The sequence below is a fragment of the Myotis myotis genome, unplaced genomic scaffold (genome assembly GCF_014108235.1).
Source record: "Myotis myotis isolate mMyoMyo1 unplaced genomic scaffold, mMyoMyo1.p scaffold_m19_p_9, whole genome shotgun sequence".
NCBI lineage: Eukaryota > Metazoa > Chordata > Mammalia > Chiroptera > Vespertilionidae > Myotis > Myotis myotis.
In genome coordinates this window covers 90,033,543-90,054,818 of record NW_023416401.1, presented here as the reverse complement: position 1 = coordinate 90,054,818, position 21,276 = coordinate 90,033,543, and the positions used below count along the sequence as shown (strand labels likewise).

At 40.4% G+C, this 21,276-nt stretch overlaps 1 protein-coding gene across 1 annotated transcript in view; it reads left to right on the top strand.

Moving 5' to 3' along the window:
* SYCP2 (synaptonemal complex protein 2) overlaps window positions 1-21,276 on the top strand; it is a 101,164-nt gene that overhangs the window by 16,450 nt on the left and 63,438 nt on the right. Inside the window, 2 exon segments of the mRNA XM_036320983.1 lie at window positions 8,053-8,113; window positions 20,212-20,360. Of these exon segments, the coding sequence (XP_036176876.1) occupies window positions 8,053-8,113; window positions 20,212-20,360 (210 nt within the window).

Here is a 21,276-nt window from a genome sequence, read left to right as displayed (position 1 = left end):
CTTGAGTGTGACAGGGGGTGGTGCCCCAACCCCCCAATCGACCCTACCCTGAGCGTGACTGAGGGTGGCATCGCAACCTCCCAATCGGCCCTGCTCTGAGCCTGACCAGGGGCTGCACCTAGGTATTGGGACTGCCCTCTGCCACCTGGGAGCAGGCCTAAGCCAGCAGGTCGTTATCTCCCGAGGGGTCCCAGACTGCAAGAGGGCACAGGCCGGTCTGAGGGACCTCCTTTCCCCCGAGTGCACAAATTTTTGTGCACTGGGCCTCTAGTCCTATATAATAAAAGCCTAATATGCTAAGTGTCTGGTCGTCCAGTTAGCTGTTCAACCAATCAAAGCATAATATGCTAATGATATGCTAAGGCCACTCAACCGCTCTCTATGTCATACACTGACCACCACGGGGCAGACGCTCCAATTGGTAGGTTAGCTTTCTGCTGGAGCCCGGCCAATCAGGATGGGCTGGACACACCCTGGAGCCCTCCCGCATCCCTCCCTGGCCCCGATCGTGTACCAGTGGGGGTCCCTCGGCCTGGCCTGCACCCTCTCGCAATCCGGGACCCCGTGGGGGTTGTCGGGGAGCCGGTTTCGGCCTGATCCTACAGGCCAGGCCACGGAACCCCACTGGTGCATGGATTCGTGCACTGGGCTTCTAGTTAGAAATAAAAACTATTTCTTGCCCTAACTGGTTTGGCTCAGTGGATAGAGTATCAGCCTGCGGACTCAAGGGTCTCAGGTTCGATTCCGGTCAAGGGCATGTACCTTGGTTGCGGGCACATCCCCAGTAGGGAGTGTGCAGGAGGCAGCTGATTGATGTTTCTAACTTTCTATCCCTCTCCCTTCCTCTCTGTAAAAAATCAATAATATAGCCGAAACCGGTTTGGCTCAGTGGATAGAGCGTCGGCCTGCGGACTGAGAGGTCCCAGGTTCGATTCCGGTCAAGGGCATGTACCTGGGTTGCGAGCATATCCCCAGTAGGAGATGTGCAGGAGGCAGCTGATCGATGATTCTCTCTCATCGATGTTTCTAACTCTCTATCTCTCTCCCTTCCTCTCTGTAAACAATCAATAAAATATATTTTTTTAAAAAAAATCAATAAAATATATATTTAAAACAAAAAAAAACTATTTCTGATGATTTATTGCAACAGAAAAGAGAAATTAACACTAAATTTTTAACAGCTTTTCAGAAATAAGTTACAGGTTAATGTCAGATAAAATTTACCACTCACATGAATAAAGTGAATTGAGTCTAGAAAAAAAAACAGTTACTCAAATACAGATGCACTCAGAAATAACATTAACAGATAATGACAAATGCTCTTATTCAGTCATATAATCTTTTGCTTGAAAATCGGCGTTAATTCTTATTGGTAGTATTTGGAAGTGAATTTTAGTTCTTTTCCTTCTGTGGTATATGGTAGCTATGTTTAAAACCTCCAACCAGGCAGTATATTGACTGACCTCTTTTTAACCTGAGGAAAACTCTTGAGCCTTTGTTTCCAAATAGCTGCTCCTTAATATTTGATACTTTGGGATACTTTAGCTCAAACTGTATTATCACTTTGCCAAAATCTGAGCAAAGAGTTGATCTGTATGTACTAATCCAATTGTGGCATCTGATATTATAATGAAGCATTAGTCCTTTTAGTTGATCTCTTGTAAAATCCTGCTTTTTCTTCCAGTTCAACTCTTAAAAATGAACATTAATCAAATGCCTCTTAGGACTTCCACATACCTTTGTTTCTTTTTATTTTGTAGTACTTCTTAGACTGTTTGATTAAAATGGAGTTCCAAATACTAGCACTGTTTCTAAGAGGTGCACTGACAGTTTTCATAAGTTTATTTATTCCTGCTGGATTTGTAGGAATATTTTGTTTATTTTTATTGATTTCAGAGAGGAAGGGAGAGAGAGAGAGAAAGAGAAACATCAATGATGAGAGAGAATCATTGATTGGCTGCCTCCTGCACACCACCCACTGGGGATCGAGCTCGAAACCCTGGCGTGTGCCCTGACCAGGAATCGAACCATGACCTCCTGGTTCATAGGTTGATGCTCAACCACTGAGCCACGCCAGCCAGGCTATAGGAATATTTTTAACTGGATTTTCTTCAGAAACTGAACTTCAGTTTTGGGAGAAGAGGACAGAATCGTATTGATGTAGTTCCTGCCTTCATTCAGCTCAGTTTATTGGTTGATTTAGACAAAATAAGCAATATAGTATTAAACATGATTGGGATAGCATAAAATGCATTTATAAGTATTTAATGCCTGTTATGTTCCAGACAGTGATCTGGAGATTCTAGGAAATTCTTTTTCCCCAAAATAGAGTATTTGGAATCCTCTCTCCTCTGGATTTCTATAGTAATAGTACATTATCCCTGTATTAGAAGCCATTCTACATGAGCAGCTGCTTAGAACCTTTTTTTTTTTTTTTTTTTTTTTTTTTTTTTGCTTCTTTACCATGGTATAGATCAGTGAGGTGAACCTTTTGAGCTCGGCGTGTCAGCATTTTGAAAAACCCTAACTTAACTCTGGTGCTGTGTCACACATAGAAATGTTTTGATCTTTGCAACCATAGTAAAACAAAGATTTATATTTTTGATATTTATTTTATATATTTAAATGCCATTTAACAAAGAAAAATCAACGAAAAAAATGAGTTCGCGTGTCACCTCTGACACGCGTGTCATAGGTTTGCCATCACTGGTATAGATGGTCTTTATGATCTGACCTCTGGCTATTGCTCTGACAGCTCAAACTGTTCTTTATGCTTACTATGTTCCAGCTGCATCTTACTTTTTTCTGGTCCTCTAATACAGATTATGCCCATTTTAGGTCTTTCTGCTTGCTGGCTCTTCTGCTTAGAAACCTCCTCCAGATCTTTGTATCTTAGTTCCTTCCCATTTAGATTCCAGCACAAAGCTCACCTCCTTGTAGAGGTATTCTCTAATAACTCAACCTAAAGTAACCTCCCAGCCACATCACAACACATTGTCCTGCTTTATTTTTTTTTTAGTATGCTGTTTCTACTTAAAGTTACTGTGTTTATTGTTTGTTTGTTTGTTGTCTGCTTTCTCCCCATTGAATGTAAGATTCATGAAATCCAGAACACAACTTTCTCATTTATAGCTATCCATATTTATTATAAGAATAAATAAATAGAATATTCAAAAAACTGAAAGATACATAGTATGGTTAGTGCAAAGGAGACTGGAAATAATAAGGCAGTGTGAAGCCAACTGATTAAAAGTAGGAGGTAACGGAGAAAACCAAGATGGTGGCATAGGTAAACACCGGAAATTGCTGCTTAGCACAACCACTTCAAGAATACAACTAAAAGACGGAACGGACATTATCCAGAACCACAGGAAGGCTGGCTGAGTGGAAATTCTACAACTAGAAGGAAGGAGACTCAGAGGAGCTGCGGTGCGGAAGTAAAGTACAGAGGTATGGAGGCGCACGCGGAGCGGGCTGGCGGCTGAGAACACGGTTGTCTTTTTCAATTGGTAGGGAGTCTCAACCTCTGAGCTCTAATTCCGGGCGAGTCTCTGGGGACCCAGACTCATACGGAAGAAACTGGACTGTCTGGCATCGGTTGGAACTCGAGGGCAGCTTTCTCTTAGAGGTGCTTGCAGCAATTGCCCAGACACTGAGAAGCAGGGCCTCTGAGGGCAGCCATAGCTGCTTGCTCCGCCCTGTTGATCCCCTGGGACCACCGCCCTGCCCAAGCTGTGCGCTGGCTTTTGCATATGAAAGGCCTGGCCCTTTGCAATCTGAAAATTACCTAACAAACTTGCAGCTGGCCCAAGGCCCCACAGCAACTTGCATTGCTTCACAGCTGAGCTCCTGCTGGGTAGCCTCAGGCGGAGGCTAGATTAGCACCTCCTTAGAGATCCAGGAGCCAGTGTGCCCGGTGGTCAGAGTGGGACCATCCAGACTGCAGCTCCTCAGATCCATAAAGGACACACTCAGGGGTCAGACTCAGTGAGCACCAAAGCCCCACTGAAGCAAGTCTTGCCCCAGAAGAGTGTCTCCAGCTCAGAAGTTCTCCCACTGCAGACACAGCTGATTCTCACAGCCAATTGGCCTGGAGGTCAATTCCTCCCAGTGATACCTACAACAATCAAGGCTTAACTACAACAAGACTATGCACAAAGCCCACAAGGGGGTGCACCAAGAGTGTCCACCTCAGGTAATTGTGGAGGCTGAGCCACTGGGCCCTATAGGACACCTAGCACAGAAAACCACTCTATCAACCCAGGGAAGCATAAAAAATGCAGAGACAAAGAAACAGGACACAAGTGACAGAAATGGAGGAAAGTAAACTACTGGGTATAGAGTTCAAAACCACACTTTTAAGGTTTTTCAAGAATTTTCTAGAAACTGCCGATAAACTTAATGAGATCTACAAGAAATCTAATGAGACCCTCGAGGTTGTGAAAAAGGACCAACTAGAAATTAAGCATACACTGACTGAAATAAAGGATATTATGCAGACTCCCAACAGCACACTAGAAGAGCGCAAGAATCAAGTCAACGATTTGAAATACGAAGAAGCAAAAAACACCCAATCGGAAAAGCAAAATGAAAAAAGAATCCAAAAATATGAAGATAGTGTAAGGAGCCTCTGGGACAGCTTCAAGGGTACCAACATCCGAATTATGGGGGTGCCAGAAGAAGAGAGAGAACAAGATATTGAAAACCTATTTGAAGAAACAATGACAGAAAACTTCCCCTACCTGGTGAAAGAAATAGACTTACAAGTCCAGGAAGCTCAGAGAACCCCAAACCAAAGGAATCTAAAGAGGACCACACCAAGACACATCATAATTAAAATGCCAAGAGCAAAAGATAAAGAGAGAATCTTAAAAGCAGCAAGAGAAAGAAACTCAGTTACCTACAAGGGAATACCCATACGACTGTCAGTGGATTTCTCAACAGAAACTTTGCTGACCAGAAGGGAGTGGCAAGAAATATTCAAAGTGTTGAATGCCAAGAACCTACAACCAAGATTACTTTATCCAGCAAAGCTATTATTCAGAATTGAAGGTCAGATAAAGAGCTTCACAAATAAGGAAAAGCTAAAGGAGTTCACCACCACCAAACCAGTATTATATGAAATGCTGAAAGGTGTCCTTTAAGAAGAGGAAGAAGAAAAAGGTAAAGATACAAATTATAAACAACAAATACACATCTGTCAACAAGTAAATCTAAAAATCAAGTGAATAATCTGATGAACAGAATAAACTGGTGATTATAATAGAATCAGGGGCATAGAAATGGAGTGGACTGACTATTCTTGGGGGGGAAGGGGTATGGGAAATGTGGGAAGAGACTGGACAAAAATCGTGCACCTATGGATGAGGACAGTGGGGGGTGGGGGTGAGGGCGGAGGGTGGAATGGGAACAGGGTGGAGGGGAGCTATGGGGGGGAAAAAGAGGAACAACTGTAATAATCTGAACAATAAAGATTTAATTTTAAAAAAAAAGAAGAAGATAAAGAATAAAAGTAGGAGGTAACATCCATTTAATGAACATTAGGAACTATGTGCCAGATATGTGCGAGGTGCTGAAGACCACATCATATAAAAGATTCTCCTACTGGGGACAATGGATTAAAAAAGGGACAAGACCAGAAGCATGTAGGAGATTTGCAATAATACAGGTGAGAAATCATGGTGGCATGGTTTTAGAAAGTTACAGTGGTGATGGATGGAAACATAGATTCCAGAAAAACTTGAGAATAGATAGAATTGAGAAGACCTGGTGATTTGTTCGTGGTAAAAAGAGAAAGGATTAATAAAACTAGGGTTAACTGGATGGTTGGGGATGCTGTCACAGGAGGATGTTTTGTAGAGAAAAGATGATGAGTTCAGCTTTGAGCATTTTGATTTGGAGATACTTGTGGGATATTTAGCTGGGGATATCTGGTGGGCAGTTGCATATATTGGTCTGACATTCAGGTAAGGGAACTGAGCCTTAGTAGAGATTTAGAAGCTATCTACATATAGCTGATAAATAAAATCATAGATTTAATTAATGCCTAGATAACAGAACTGTGAAAAACACAAATTTATACAAGGTAGGTAGAAGAGACTTTAGCCTGGAGGATACTTGAAGAATCAGTCAAAAGAGAACACAGTTAAAAGGTATGTTATGGAAGGCAAGGGATTAGTGTTTTCATGAGGAAATGATCCACACTGTAAAAAATGTTATCAATGAAAGCAGTTTCACTTAAGAGACAAGGATTTAGACATTCCTGGAAAGCTGAAATATAGAGGAAATAAGATATCAAGCTAAGGAAAAGAGCACAATAACAGCTCAAGTGTGATGTGGATTCAAGGGAGGGATTTTTGTTAGGTACTTTCTTTTAAGGATAAGAACTTTTTTAAGTTGATGACTGGGATGGCAGGTTAAATAAAAAGTTAATGCCAAGAGGAAGAGAGTGTAATGGAGGGAGAGTAGGGGGTGAAGATGAAATAAGATGGACACAATGTATTAGTAACTGTTGAAACTAGGTAAGCACATATTTTGCATTAGTTATATAATGATTTCTACTTTTTAAAAAGCTGCTTAAAATTTCCAAAATATAAAAAAAATGTAAAGGAAGGCAGTGAACCATGTGCCTCCATATACAAGGAAGAGTCATTTTGAAGTTAGTAGATGATAACCAGTAGGTTCTGGCACAGAGTATGTCACTTGGCATGGGCCTGGAAGGTAACATCTGTGTTTTACACACAGAGAAACAGAAAGCTGCTCAGAGCACTGGGCTTAGATGATTCCAACACTTTCCTCCTGACCTGGAGCTTTTGAGCTTTGGGAGAATTAGCACCTTAACTGAAGAGGGTTATAATGGTAGTGTTGCCATCAGAGTATAGACTGGTTTCAATTAGGGAGACTTTCTATAGAATGAGAGTGGTCCTTAAGTTAACTACAAAACTGCATCTATTTTTCTCACAGATTACTGGAAGGTTTTAGGATTCCATCTCTTAGGAATGGCATCCAATGTTCACTGACTTTTTTGTTAATTCAGTATTTTATTCAGTTATACACATTTTCTTTTTTAAATGTATTTTTATTGATTTCAGAGAGGAAGGGAGAGAGAAAGAGAGAAACATCAGTGATGAGAGAGAATCATTGATTGGCTGCCTCCTGCATGCCCCTTACTGGGGATCGAGCCAGCAATCCAGGCATGTGAGCTTAACTGGAATCAAACCTGGGACCCTTCAGTCCACAGCCCGATGCTCTATCCACTGAGCCAAACCAGCTAGGGCTATACACATTTTCAATGAAAGTACTTGAAGGGAAAATTATTTTAGGTTATTACTGTGCATTCAATGTTTAAATCTAAGGACAGTCAATAAGTGAAAATTGAGGAATGTGTATTTCACAAAACACTTCCAAGGAAGAAATGACAGGTTTTGATAACATTTTTGTTGTTGTTGTTAATCCTCACCTGAGGATATTTGTTTTTTTGTTGGTTTTTCAGAGACAGTGGAATGGAGGGGAGGAGGGGGAGAGAGAGAGAGAGAGAGAGAGAGAGAGAGAGAGAGAGAGAGAGAGAGAGAGAGAGAGAGAGAGACACCTGGTAGTGAGAGAGACACATCAACTGGTTGCCTCTTGCCCATGGCCTGACCAGGACATGGAGCAAACCTGAAACTCAGGTACATGCCCTTGATCAGAAATGGAACCTGAGTCCCTTTGGTACATGGGCTGATGCTGTAACCACTGAACCACACCAGCCAGGGCAGGATTTGGTAATTTTTTAAAAGGTATCTTCAAATAAATATTAATGAACAGTCACTTTTTTATGTCAAGAGTCAGAAACCATAAAATTAATACCATTAATTTCCTTTTAAGAGTGAAACAAATGTGACATGTATAATGTATTATGCAGTCAATAGATGGAGCAAGAAACATGTTATATCAACTGGTTACTTAGTAATAAATAACCATTATTGGTTGTATAACTGAAAAATTGTGATTATAGAAGCTTTAAAGCAGGAATAAATTATTTGTTTATAGTTAAAACCTGTTTTAAATTTTAAGGATCATCAGTGGGAAGCAGTCACTGTGCCTGAGGAAGAAGTACAAATATACTACATTAAAGGTATTAGTCTTATTTTCTGATTCTCTTCTTGACTCATCATATGGAGTACAAGTTGGATGCTGTCTGGGAAAACTAAATAGGCTAATAAAAGCAAAGTCAACATTTTCATTATGTTCACCTTCATAAATTTGATGGTTACTTTCCCCCCTCCCACAATCTCCCAGCTCCCTCCTGTACTTATTTCCTTCTCTGTCTAGTCTACAGTCCATGAACAGTCACTTTCTTGTTAATATGTTCAGGAGTCTTGCCCTTCCATAGTATTTTTTCAATTAGATCCAAACAACTGGAACTGCATAATCCTGGTGGACAAAAGCAGACAGTTTGGCAGACTGGCACCACTGCAGGTTCAGATATCAAGACCTGTTAATCATTGCAATTGGCATGGGGTAGAGCAGCAGTCACCATCCGGTGGTCTGTGGACCACTGGTGGTCCATAAGGTCTGAAAAGTTGGCAACTGCTGGTTTAAGGAAATCTTTGGAGCAGTGGTCGCCAACTGGTGGTCCATCAGGTCCGAAAGTTTGGTGGCCACTGGGGTAAAACATCATGACAGTTCTTATTTGTATTTTCCTAATGACCAGTGGTATTGAGCACTTTCTCATATGCTTAGTGGCCATTCATGTGTCTTCCTTTGTGAAGTATTTATTTAAATATTTAAACATTTTGTCCATTTTTTACTGGACTGCCTTCTTTTACTACATTTTTGAGTTCTTACATATACTAGATACCAATTCTTTGACAGATATATGTTCCATGAGTATTTTTCTCCCAGTCTATCTCTTACTTATTCTCTTAATGGTCATTATGAAATGGCCCTATTTTGCCTATGGTAATATTATTTGCTCTGTAATCTACTTTATGTAACATTAATATACCCTTCTAGCTTTTCATTGGTTAGTTATAGCAAGGCATATATTTTCTTTTATTTTTAACTTATTCATTTGTGTGTGTGTGTGTGTGTGTGTGTTTACGTATATATAATGAATTTCTTGTAGGCGTCATATATTGGCTCTTGTTTTTTAAATGTAATTTGTAATTTTTAAATGTAATTATTGATATACTTTAAATTTACCATCTAGCTCTTGTAAAATCTTGCCATTCCACCTGCCATGTTTCTATTTTTCTCTCTTTTCCTTCCTTTGTGTTAATTAATTTTACATGCTTTTATTGTATCTCTTTTGTTGGCTTTATACTTCTTTTCTTTGTGGTTGATTTAGGGTTTATTTGATACATCTTTAACCTAATAGTGTGTATGTTCAAGTAATATTATACCCCTTTATGTAGAGTATAAGAACCTTGTAACACAATATACTTCCAAAATAGCATAGAATGTTTGCTCACTCAATTTCTCTTTTGGTTTTTTTTTGCAATAATAAAAAAAAGTATAATATAAAATTGACCATCTTGGCCATTTTTAAGTGTATAGTTCAGAATAGTAAGTATATTTACATTGTTGTGAAATAGATCTCCAGAACTTTTGTCATCTTGCAAAATTGAAATGTATCCATTAAACAACTCCACTTTCACCCCTTCACCTAGCCAGTGATAACCACCATTCCATGTTTTATTTGTGTGAATTTGTATGAATTTGTATGAATTTGACTTTTAAGTGTAATTAATTAATATTCATCTCTAAAACCTGAAAACTTAATGTTGAAACTCATGACTCCCCCTAGTAACCCCCACCTTCCCCCCCCCCCCCCCCGCAAAAAACACACACAAAAAACAACCACTGGCACTGTTTGAGTTAGAAAATGTTGCAACTATCTTCAAACAATTAATAATTCTTAGTTCTATCAAAGGACATTACTGTGGAAGTTTCATGACTGTATAGTTGCAAAAGCAAGTAAGATTTTCAGCTGGGTAGCCTCATAAAAATCAGAGTGTTCTAGATTGCAATATAGTGACCGGCAAGAAGGTAGGGAGGGAGAGTGTGTGAGAGAGTGAGGGAGTGATAGAGGAGTGTGTGGACATGTGTGGTGTTTGTGTGTGTGTGAGCTAGGGACAGTTAGATCCTGCAGGTCTTCCAGGGTACTGCCAAACCGGGCAGTCTTAGACAGCAAAACCCTGCTGCCACCACAGACACTCCAGGGGCAGCCAGCACAGCACAGAGACCATGCCATCTTGAAAAACAGAATTGCTTGAGACTAGTATCCTAGCCTCACCACAACCCAATCTGGTCTCAGACACAAACCAGGACCCTACAGCCACTGGGGACAAAGACCTGCAACCACAGCTGCAGACCCACAGACACCAAGAATCCAGACATCCTGGCTCCAGATTTCTGTGAGTCACAGAGCCCAACCCCCTCCCCACAGGCCTGCTACAGCGGCATAGGAACTGCTAGACCCACTCTGCGCAAGGAGGCCTCCTGCCCACACAGGGCAGCTGTACTACCTGAATTTGAGCCTGAGTGCACAGACACTGGGAGGCTGTTTCCTGCAGCGCACACTTGCGCGACCAGACCCCACGCCAACACAGTGAGGCTGCACTACCTGAATTTGAGCCTGAGTGCACAGACATAGGGAGGCTGTTTCCCACAGTGTGCACTTGCGTGACCAGACCCCACGCCCACACAGGGCAGCTGTGCCACCTGACTTTGATTCTGGGCAAGCGCACATGGAAGTCTGTTTCCCACAGCACAGGAGTGGACCTCCCGCCGACACAGGGAGCTGTGCTACCCAGTCCCCCAAGCAGACCGGGGACCCTGATTCTCCACGTGAGAGGCAGCACTGAGTACCAGTGACTTGACTCTGTTTCTCATCGTACACACATGGGATCCCTGATTCCCAGCGCACGCACACTAAGAGCCAGTGACTCCAATTCTCAGCGCATGCACACACAGGGACCCTGATGCTTGCTTGGCACAAGGCCCCACCAAGCAACAGAGACTCTGATACTCGATTCTTGGTGCGGGCACAGGGGGACTCTGACTCCTGGCGTGCACTAGGGGACTCTGATTTTTGACACACACCAGTGGAGTTCTTGATTCTAGGTGTGTGCACAAAGCCACACTGAGCGCTGGTGACTCTGATCCTGGGTGAGCATGGCTCCCACCGACCCATGGTAGCTACAAGTCTTGGTGTCGGAGTTCTTCAGTGACACTCATGTGGCATGAAGCTCCCACTGCACATGGCCCAGGCCCCCACAACTAGTCATTTGAACCTTCTAGTGATAGCTAGAATGGGGAGACAACAAAACAATCCCCAGAGGAAAGAAAAAGAGGAATCACCAAGGAAGGAAATAAGTGAAACAGAGGCATGCAACATGACAGGAAAAGAATTCTGAGTAATGGTCATACAGTTCATAAACCTGATGGATGAGAAAATCAATAACCTATGCAAAAATCAGAAAGAAATCAAAAGTGATATAGCTACAATCAAAAACGCTATGTAAGGTTTCAACAGTACACTAGAAGAAGCAGAGGACTGAATTAGTGAGTTAGAAGATAAGGTAGAGAAACAAGCCCAAGCTGGACAGCAACTGGAGAAAAAAATTAGAAAGCAGGAAGAGAGCCTATGGGAGCTTTGGGACAACTTGAAACAAAGAAACATATGTATAATAGGGCTACCAGAAGGACAAGAAGAACAGCAAGGATTAGAAAATCTATTTGAAGAAATAATGACAGAAAACTTCCATGATATGGGGAAGAAAAAACTTACATAAGTACAGAGTCCCAAGCCAGATGAATCCCAAAAGACCCACACCAAGACACATCATAATTACAATGGCAAATGTTAACGACAAAGAGAGAATCTTAAAGTCTGCAAGAGAGAGACAGAGAGTTACGTACAAAGGATCCCCCATCAGATTATCAAATGATTTCTCAACAAACACATCAAGCTAGAAGGGAATGGAATGAAGTATACAAAGTGATGCAAAGCAAAGGACTGAATCCAAGAATACTCTATCCAGCAAGACTATCAATCAAATTGAGGGGGCAATCAGGAGCTTCATAGACGAAAAAAAAAAAAAAAAAAAAAAGGCTAAGGGAGTTTATCACTACCAAGCCAGCAATGCAAGAAATGCTAAAGGGAATGCTGTAAAAAGAAGAAACAGAAAGAGAGGAAGTAACACAGACATAAAGTACAGAAATGGCTACAAACAAGTACCTATCAATAATAACATTAAACATAAATGGATTAAATGCCCCAATCAAAAGACATCAGGTGGCCGAAACCGGTTTGGCTCAGTGGATAGAGCGTCGGCCTGCGGACTGAAAGGTCCCAGGTTCGATTCCGGTCAAGGGCATGTACCTGGGTTGTGGGCACATCCCCAGTAGGAGATGTGCAGGAGGCAGCTGATGGATGTTTCTCTCTCATCGATGTTTCTAACTCTCTATCTCTCTCCCTTCTTCTCTGTAAAAAATCAATAAAATATATTTTTTAAAAAAAAGACATCAGGTGACTGAATGGATAGGAAAACATGACTCATATATATGCTGTCTACAGGAGACCACCTCAGAACAAGGGACTCACACAGACTGAAAGTGAAGGGATGGAAAAATATCTATCAGACAAATGTAAATAATAAAAAAAAAAACCTGAGGTAGCAATACTTATATCTGACAAAATAGACGTCAAAGTGAAGACCATAATAAGACACAAGAAAGGCCACTTCATAATTTTAAAGGGATCAATACACCAAGAGGATACACTCTGGTAAACATTTATGCACCCAATGCAGGAGCTCCCAAATACATAAAAACACTTCTGAAAGATATCAGGGGAAAGATTGACAGCAATGCAATCATAGTAGGAGACTTTATTACCCCATTAACATCACTGGATAAATCCTCTAAACAAAAAAAAATAGCAAAGAAACATCAATCCTAAACAACTCACTAGATCAGATGGACTTAATTGACATCTTTAGAACATTCCACCCCAAAACTACAGATATACATTTTTCTCAAGCACACATGGGACATTTTTAAAGGTAGACCACATATTGGGACACAGGAAGAGTCTATACAAATTCAAGAGGATTGAAATCATGTCAAGCATCTTCTCAGATCACAATAGCATAAAATTAGAAGTCAACTACAGTAAAAAACAATCACAAAAATTCAGACGCTTGGAGGCTGAATAGCATATGGTTAAACAATGAATGGGTTACCAAATAGATCAAAGAAAAAGTAAAAAACATCCTGGAAATAAATGACAATGAAAACATAACAATCCAAAATCTTTGGGACACAGTGAAAGCAGTCCTGAGAGGGAAGTTCATAGCATTACAGGCCTACCTAAAAAACAAACAAAACAAAACAAACAAACAAACAAAAAAACAAAAAAAACACAAGAAAAACTAGTAATAAACCATTTAACTCTGCAATTCGAAGAATTAGAAAGAGAGCAACAAGAAAAGCCCAGTGTGAGCAGAAGGAAGGAAATAATAAAGATCATAGCAGAAATAAATGACATAGAGACCAAAAAAAACAATACAAAATATCAATGAAACCAAGAGTTGGTTCTTTGAAAGGATAAACAAGATTGATGAACCTCTAGCCAGACTCACCAAGAAGCAAAGAGAGAGGACCCAAATAAACAAAATCAGAAATGAAAGAGGTGAAATAACAACAGACCCCACAGAAATACGTAGAATTGTAAAAAAAAAAAAAAATACTATGAGCAACTCTGCTCCAACAAACTGGTCAACCTACAAGAAATGGACATATTCCTAGAAAAATACAACCTTCCAAAACTCAACCAGGAGGAATAAAAAAATCTGAATAGGCCAATAACTATGGAGGAAATTGAAGCAGTAATCAAAAAACTTCTAACAAAAAAAAAGCCCTGGACCAGATGGCTTCACAGAGGAGTTTTATCAAACATTCAAAGAAGGAATAAAGCCTATCTTCCTCAGACTATTCCAAAAAATTCAAGAGGAAGGAGCACTTCCAAGCTCTTTCTATGAAGCCAGCATTACCCTAATCCCTAACCCAGATAAAGACAATACAAAGAAAGAGGATTATAGGCCAATACCCCTCATGAACATAGACGCCAAAATCCTCAACAAAATCCTAGGAAATCGAATCCAGCATTACATTGGAAAGATCATGCACCATGACCAATTGGGATTTATTCCAGGGATGCAAGAATGGTACAATATCTGCAAATCAATAAATGTGATACACCACATAAACAAACTGAGAGATAAAAACCATATAATCATATCCATTGATGCAGAAAAAGCATTTGACAAAATCTAACAACCTTTTTTTTGTGGATTTCACTTGTTTTTTTTTTAAATTAAATCTTTATTGTTCAGATTATTACAGTTGTTCCTCTTTTTCCCCCCCATAGCTCCCCTCCACTCAGTTCCCACCCCACCCTCTGCCCGTACCCCCGCCACCCACTGTTCTCATCCATAGGTGTACAATTTTTGTCCAGTCTCTTCCCACTCCCCTTTCCGCCCCCCCCCCAAGAATAGTCAGTCCACTCCCTTTCTATGCCCCTGATTCTATTATATTCACCAGTTTATTCTGTTCATCAGATTATTTATTCACTTGATTTTTAGATTCACTTGTTGATAGATGTGTATTTGTTATTCAGCTGACAGTCGTATGGGTACTTCCTTGTAGGTAACTGATTGTTTTTCTCTTGCTGCTTTTAAGATTCTCTTTGTCTTTTGCTCTTGGCATTTTAATTATGATGTGTCTTGGTGTGGTCCTCTTTAGATTCCTTTGGTTTGGGGTTCTCTGTGCTTCCTGGACTTGTAAGTCTATTTCTTTCACCAGGTAGGGGAAGTTTTCTGTCATTGTTTCTTCAAATAGGTTTCTTTTTTTATTATTATTTTATTGCTTACAGTCTTACAAAGGGTATTACATATGTATCCCTTTTTTCCCGCCGCCCTTGACAATCCCCTGGCCTCCCCTACTCCCCAGTGTCTTATGTCCATTGGTTATGCTTATATGCATGCATACAAGTCCTTTGGTTTTCAATATCTTGTTCTCTCTCTTCTTCTGGCACCCCCATAATTCGGATGTTGGTACCCTTGAAGCTGTCCGAGATGCTCCTTACACCATCTTCATATTTTTGGATTCTTTTTTCTTTTTGTTTTTCCAGTTGGGTGATTTTTGCTTCTTCGTATTTCAAATCTTTGACTTGATTCTTGCGATACTCTAGTCTTCTGTTGGAACTCTGCATAATATCCTTTATTTCAGTCAGTGTATGCTTAATTTCTAGTTGGTCCTTTTTCATAACCTCGAGGGTCTCACTAGATTTCTTGAGGGTCTCACTAAATTTATCAGCGGTCTCACTAGATTTCTTGAGGGTCTCACTAAATTTATCGGCCGTTTCTAGAAAATTCTTGAAAAACCTTAAAAGTGTGGTTTTGAACTCTATATCCAGTAGTTTGCTTTCCTCCATTTCTGTCATTTGTGACTTGTTTCTTTGTCTCCGCATTTTTTATGCTTCGCTGTGTTGATAGAGTGGCTTTCTGTGTTAAATGTCCTATAGGGTCCAGTGGCTCAGCCTCCACAATTACCTGAGGTGGACACTCTTGGTGCACCCCCTTGTGGGCTTTGTGCATAGTCTTGTTGTAGTTAAGCCTTGATTTTTGTAGGTATCACTGGGAGGAATTGACCTCCAGGCCAATTGGCTGTGAGAATCAGCTGCGTTTGCAGTGGGAGAACTTCTGAGCTGGAGACACTCTTCTGGGGCAAGACTTGCTTCAGTGGGGCTTTGGTGCTCACTGAGTCTGCCCCCTGAGTGTGTCCCTTATAGATCTGAGGAGTTGTAATTTGGATGGTCCCACTCTGACCACTGGGTACACTGGCTCTTGGATCTCTAAGGAGGTGCTAATTTAGCCTCTGCCTGAGGCTATCCAGCAGGAGCTATGAAGAGTTTCCTCTTCTTTGTTTGGGGTTTGGAGGTGCACAGATGAGGCCCAGCTGTGAAGCTATGCAAGCTGATGTGGGGCCTTGGACCTTCTTTTGGAAGATCTGGGTCTCTCTGATTCAGCTGCAGTATGTTAGGTAATTTTCAGGTTGCAAAGGACCAGGCCTTTCATATGCAAAAGCCTCTGTGCACCCCTTGGGTGGGGCGGGGTCTCAGGGGATCAACAGGGTGGAGCAAGCAACTGTGGCTACTCCCCAGTCCTACCATAAGAGGCCCCGCGTCTCAGTGTCCCGGTAATCGCTGCAAGCACCTCTGAGAGAAAGCTACCCTCGAGTTCTGCCTGATGCCAGACAGTCCAGTTTCTCCCCGTATGAGTCTGGGTCCCCAGAGACTCACTCGGAACTGGAGTTCAGAGCAGTCGGGAGCTTGAGACTCCCTCCCGATTGAAAAAGACAACCGTGTCCTCAACCGCCAGCCCTCGCCACATGCACAGCATCCTCAGCCGCCAGCCCTCTCCACGTGTGCCACGTCCTCAGCCGCCAGCCCTTTCCATGTGCACCGCATCCTTAGCCACCAGCCCTTTCCAAGTGCGCAGCATCTTCAGTTGCCAGTCCTTTCGGCGTGCACCTCTGTACCTCTGCATTTTACTTCTGCACCTCCTCTGAGTCTCAGTGCTTTTCTCTTTCCTTCTAGTTGTAGAATTTCCACTCGGCCAGCCTTCCTGTGGTTCTGGATGATGTCCGTTTCGTCTTTTAGTTGTATTTTTGAAGTGGTTGTGTGATGCAGTAATTTCCAGTGTTTACCTAAGCCGCCATCTTGGTTTCCCCCTAACATCCTTTCTTGATAATAACTCTCAGCAAGGTGGGAATAGAAGGATCATACCTCAACATAATAAAAGCCATATATGACAAACCCACAACCAACATCATACTCAATGGGCAAAAACTAAAACATTTCCCCTAAGAGCAGGAACAAGACAGGGATGCCCACTCTCACCACTCCTATTCGACATAATACTAGAAGTACTAGCCATTTCTTCTTCAGACAAGAAGAAGGAATAAAAGGCATCCAAATTGGAAAAGAAGAAGTAAAACTGTCCTTATTCGCAGATGACATGAAATTGTACATAGAAAACCCCAAAGACTTCATCACAAAACTATTAGACTTAATAAATGAATTCGGCAATTTAGCAGGATACAAAATTAACACCCAGAAGTCTATAGCTTTTCGATACACCAATAATGAACTCACAGAAAGAGAAATTAGAAAGCAATCTCATTTACCATTGCAACAAAAAAATTAAGATACCTGGGAATAAACTTAACCAAGGAGACAAAGGACCTGTACTCAGAAAATTTCAAGACGCTTAAAAAAGAGATAGAGGGCCCTAACTGCTTTGGCTCAGTGGATAGAGCGTCAACCTGTGGACTGAAGGGTCCCAGGTTCGATTCTGGTCAAGGGCATGTACCTTGGTTGCGGGCACATCGCCAGTAGGGAGTATGCAGAAGGCAGCTGATTGATGTTTCTCTCTCATTGATGTTTCTAACTATCCTTCTCTCTTCCTCTCTGTAAAAAGTCAATAAAATATATATTAAAAAAAAAAAGATAGAGGAAGACATGAACAAATGGAAGAATATACCATGTTCATGGATTGGTAGAATCAACATCATTAAAATTTCCATACTACCCAAAGCAATCTATAAATTCAATGCAATCTCCATTAAAATACCAACAGCATACTTCAAAGACCTAGAACAAATTCTACAAAAATTCATCTGGAATAAAAAAAAAAAGACCCCGAATAGCTGCAGCAATCTTGAGAAAGAAGAACAGTGTTGGAGGGGTCATAATACCAGATATCAAGCTATACTACAAAGCCTCTGTTCTCAAAACTGCCTGGTACTGGCACAAGAACAGACATATAGACCAATGGAACAAAACAGAGAACCCAGAAATCAACCCAAGCCATTATGCTCAATTAATATTTGACTAAAGAGGCAAGAGCACACAATGGAGACAAGACAGTTTCTTCAATAAATGGTGTTGGGAAAACTGGACAGATACTTGCAAAAAAATGAAACTAGACCACCAACTTACGCGATACACAAAAATAAACTCAAAATGGATAAAGGACTTAATGTAAGATGTTAAGCCATAAAAATCTTAGAAGAAGCCACAGGCAGCAAAATAGCAGATTTGTCATAGCAATATCTTTACCGATACAGCTCCTAGGGCAATGGAAACTAAAGAGAAAAATAAACAAATGGGACTACATCAAAATAAAAAGCTTCTGCACAACAAAATAAACCATCAATAAAACAAGCCTACTGTATTGGAGAACATATTTGCCAATTTTATCTCCGATAAGGGTTTAATCTCCAACATTTATAGGGAACTCATACAACTTAACAAAAGGAAGATAAACAATCCAATCAAAAAATGGGCAAAAGACCTAAATAGACGCTTTTCGTAAGAGGCCATCAGAAAGCCAAGAAACATATGAAAACATGCTCATAGTCACTAATCATCCGAGAAATGCAAATCAAAACAACAATGACGTACCATCTCCCACCTGTCAGAATGGCTATCATCAACAAATCAACAAATGACAAGTGCTGGAGTGGATGTGGAGAAAAAGGAACCCTTCTTCACTGCTGGTGGGAATGCATACGGGTGCAACCATTGTGGAAAACAGTGTGGCGTTTCCTCAAAAAATTAAAAATGGAACTGCCATTTCACCCAATAATACCACTTCTAGGAATATATCCCAAGAAAACAGAAACACCAATCAGAAAGCATAATGCACCCCTATGTTCATAGCAGCACAATTTACAGTAGCTAAGATTTGGAAACAGTCTAAATGCCCATCAGCAGATGAGTGGATTAGAAAACAGTGGTACATCTACACAATGGAATACTACGCTGCTGTAAAAAGGAAGGAATTCTTACCATTTGCAACAGCATGCATGGAACTGGAGAGCATATTATGCTAAGTGAAATAAGGCAGTCAGTGAAAGATAAATATCACATGATTTCACTCATTTGTGGAATATAAAGAACATTATAAACTGTTGAACAAAAATAGAGGCAAGGAAGCATGGAACAGACTGTCAAACTACAGTGGGAAGGCAGGGGAGGTTTAGTGGGGGGTAAGAGATCAACTGAAGGACTTGTATGCATACATATAAGCATAACCAGTAGACACAAGACACTGGGGGGGGGGGCAGTTGAGGGCAAGTGCCAGGGGGTAGGGGAGGCCGGGAGGAGGTCAATGGGGAAAAAAAAAAAGGAGACATATGTACTACTATTTGTAATACCTTAAACAATAAAATCAAAATAAATAAAAGAATCAGAGTATTCTAGGCTGTGGGGACATGTGTCCTTTAGTGTAGGTCAATGAGTGGCCAACAGAGCTTTTCCTGTTATAGGGATAAATTTTTCTACTTGGTGTGCTCCTTTTCCCTGAAGATGATTTCCTGCCCAAAATTATACATGGGTACATGGGGCACAGGGACGGGGGGCGGGGGGGAGACAAAACTATACATGATCAGCAAGAAGAGCACTAGTGGAGGTTGGACAGGGCCAAAGTGGCGGTTGGCCCATAATACAGGCACAGGCATTGGGTGCCAAGTAAGTCTTTGATGATTTCTTGGAGGAAGGGAGGTGAATACCTCTTATAAACTGGCACTTACAATATCTTCTTTTCACTGTATTGATAAATTCATTGAAGGTTAGCACTATATCCTTAATTCACAATTTCCTAGCACTCATGTTTTTAGCAAATGCTGTTTGTCTACTGTCAACATGTTTGTAACTACTGTGGATTTAATAGAAATGTTCAAACAGATGCTTACGTATAGAAATATAGTTATTTATGGAATGAGCTCTTTTCTTTGCCTCTTTTAAATTAAGAAAATAGTTTTCTCAGATATGTTCAAGGACTATTTATTAAGAACCTGTTGGTGTTCAGAATATATTCAGAGCTTTTAGCTCATTAGTTATTTTATGGCCCGTTAATTTATAGATCAGGAAAGGGAGGCTCTGAAAAATAAATTGACTTAAAATTTATTTTAAAATTGACTTGATTTGTTTACATAGATAATATTAGAATTAATTTAAATACTGTGAAATTCTAAAAGTTAACTTTATCAAATTTACTTTTATGAATATGCTGTATACTTTTCTTATTTATGGTATACCTATAGAGTAGTATCATAGAAATGAATATAAAGTAATCAGTGTGATTTGTTTGTGTACAGAGAAAGAATCGAAGAAGCTACTGACCATAATTCTGAAAAGTATTTTAAAAATTAGTAACACAGAAGGGAAAGAATTGCTTTTGTATTTTGATGCTTCATTAGAAATCACTATTGTGACAGAAAAACTTTTTGGTGCAAATAAACATTGGGTAAGTGTTTAAACTATTTATAATCCATTATTTTCAGATTCTGGAAACTTGGTTACTTGGGATTATAAGTTCCATTAATTTTTTCTAGAATTTTTTAAATGACACATAGATTTTTAGTTCTTTAAATTTGTATTGGAATAGCCATTAGATTGTTAGCCATACCCTTTGAGATACTTATTAGGAAAAATTTCAGATGACAAAATTAGCAGCAGCTACTAAAAGCATTTAATGAATTCCTGCCAATTATTTAAAACATAAAATGAGATGAAGCCCTGTGAGAATTCTGTGAGAATTACAGAATAAACCTCAGAAGATGTAAATAAGTGACATAAGGAAAATGAAGTATAGACATTGAGGGAAGAGAAGACTCCTTAGAAGTCAGACTTGAAGGAAAGGCTGCAGAGATGGGGTTTGAATGGCCTTTGAAGTTTATGGATAAAAGTAGGTACGACCCTTTCCACCACATTATGAGTTAGATATTGTCTAATTGGAAATCCAAGGTGACAATTCATATTATGTTGGGGGGAAATAGTCTGTCGACAAGTTCAGGCTGCTATAACAAAAATACCATAGACTAGGTGGCTTAAACAACAAACATTGATATCTCACTGTTCTGGAGGCTGGAAAGTCCATGATCCAAGGTACCAGCAGACATGGTGTCTCATGGGGGCACTTTTTCTGGTTCATAGTGGCCATCTTTTCACTGGGTCCTCCTCACATGGTGGGTAGGAAAGGTGAGGGAGCTCTCTTCAGTCTCTTTTATTAGGGCACTATCCCATTTATGAGGGCTCTATTTTGGTTAGCTCTTCACCTCCCAAAGGCCCTGCCTCCTAACACTATCACATTGGGGTTTGGGTTTCAACATGAATTGGGGTGGGAGCACAGTCAGTCTATATAGTGTAAAAGATTTATGGTG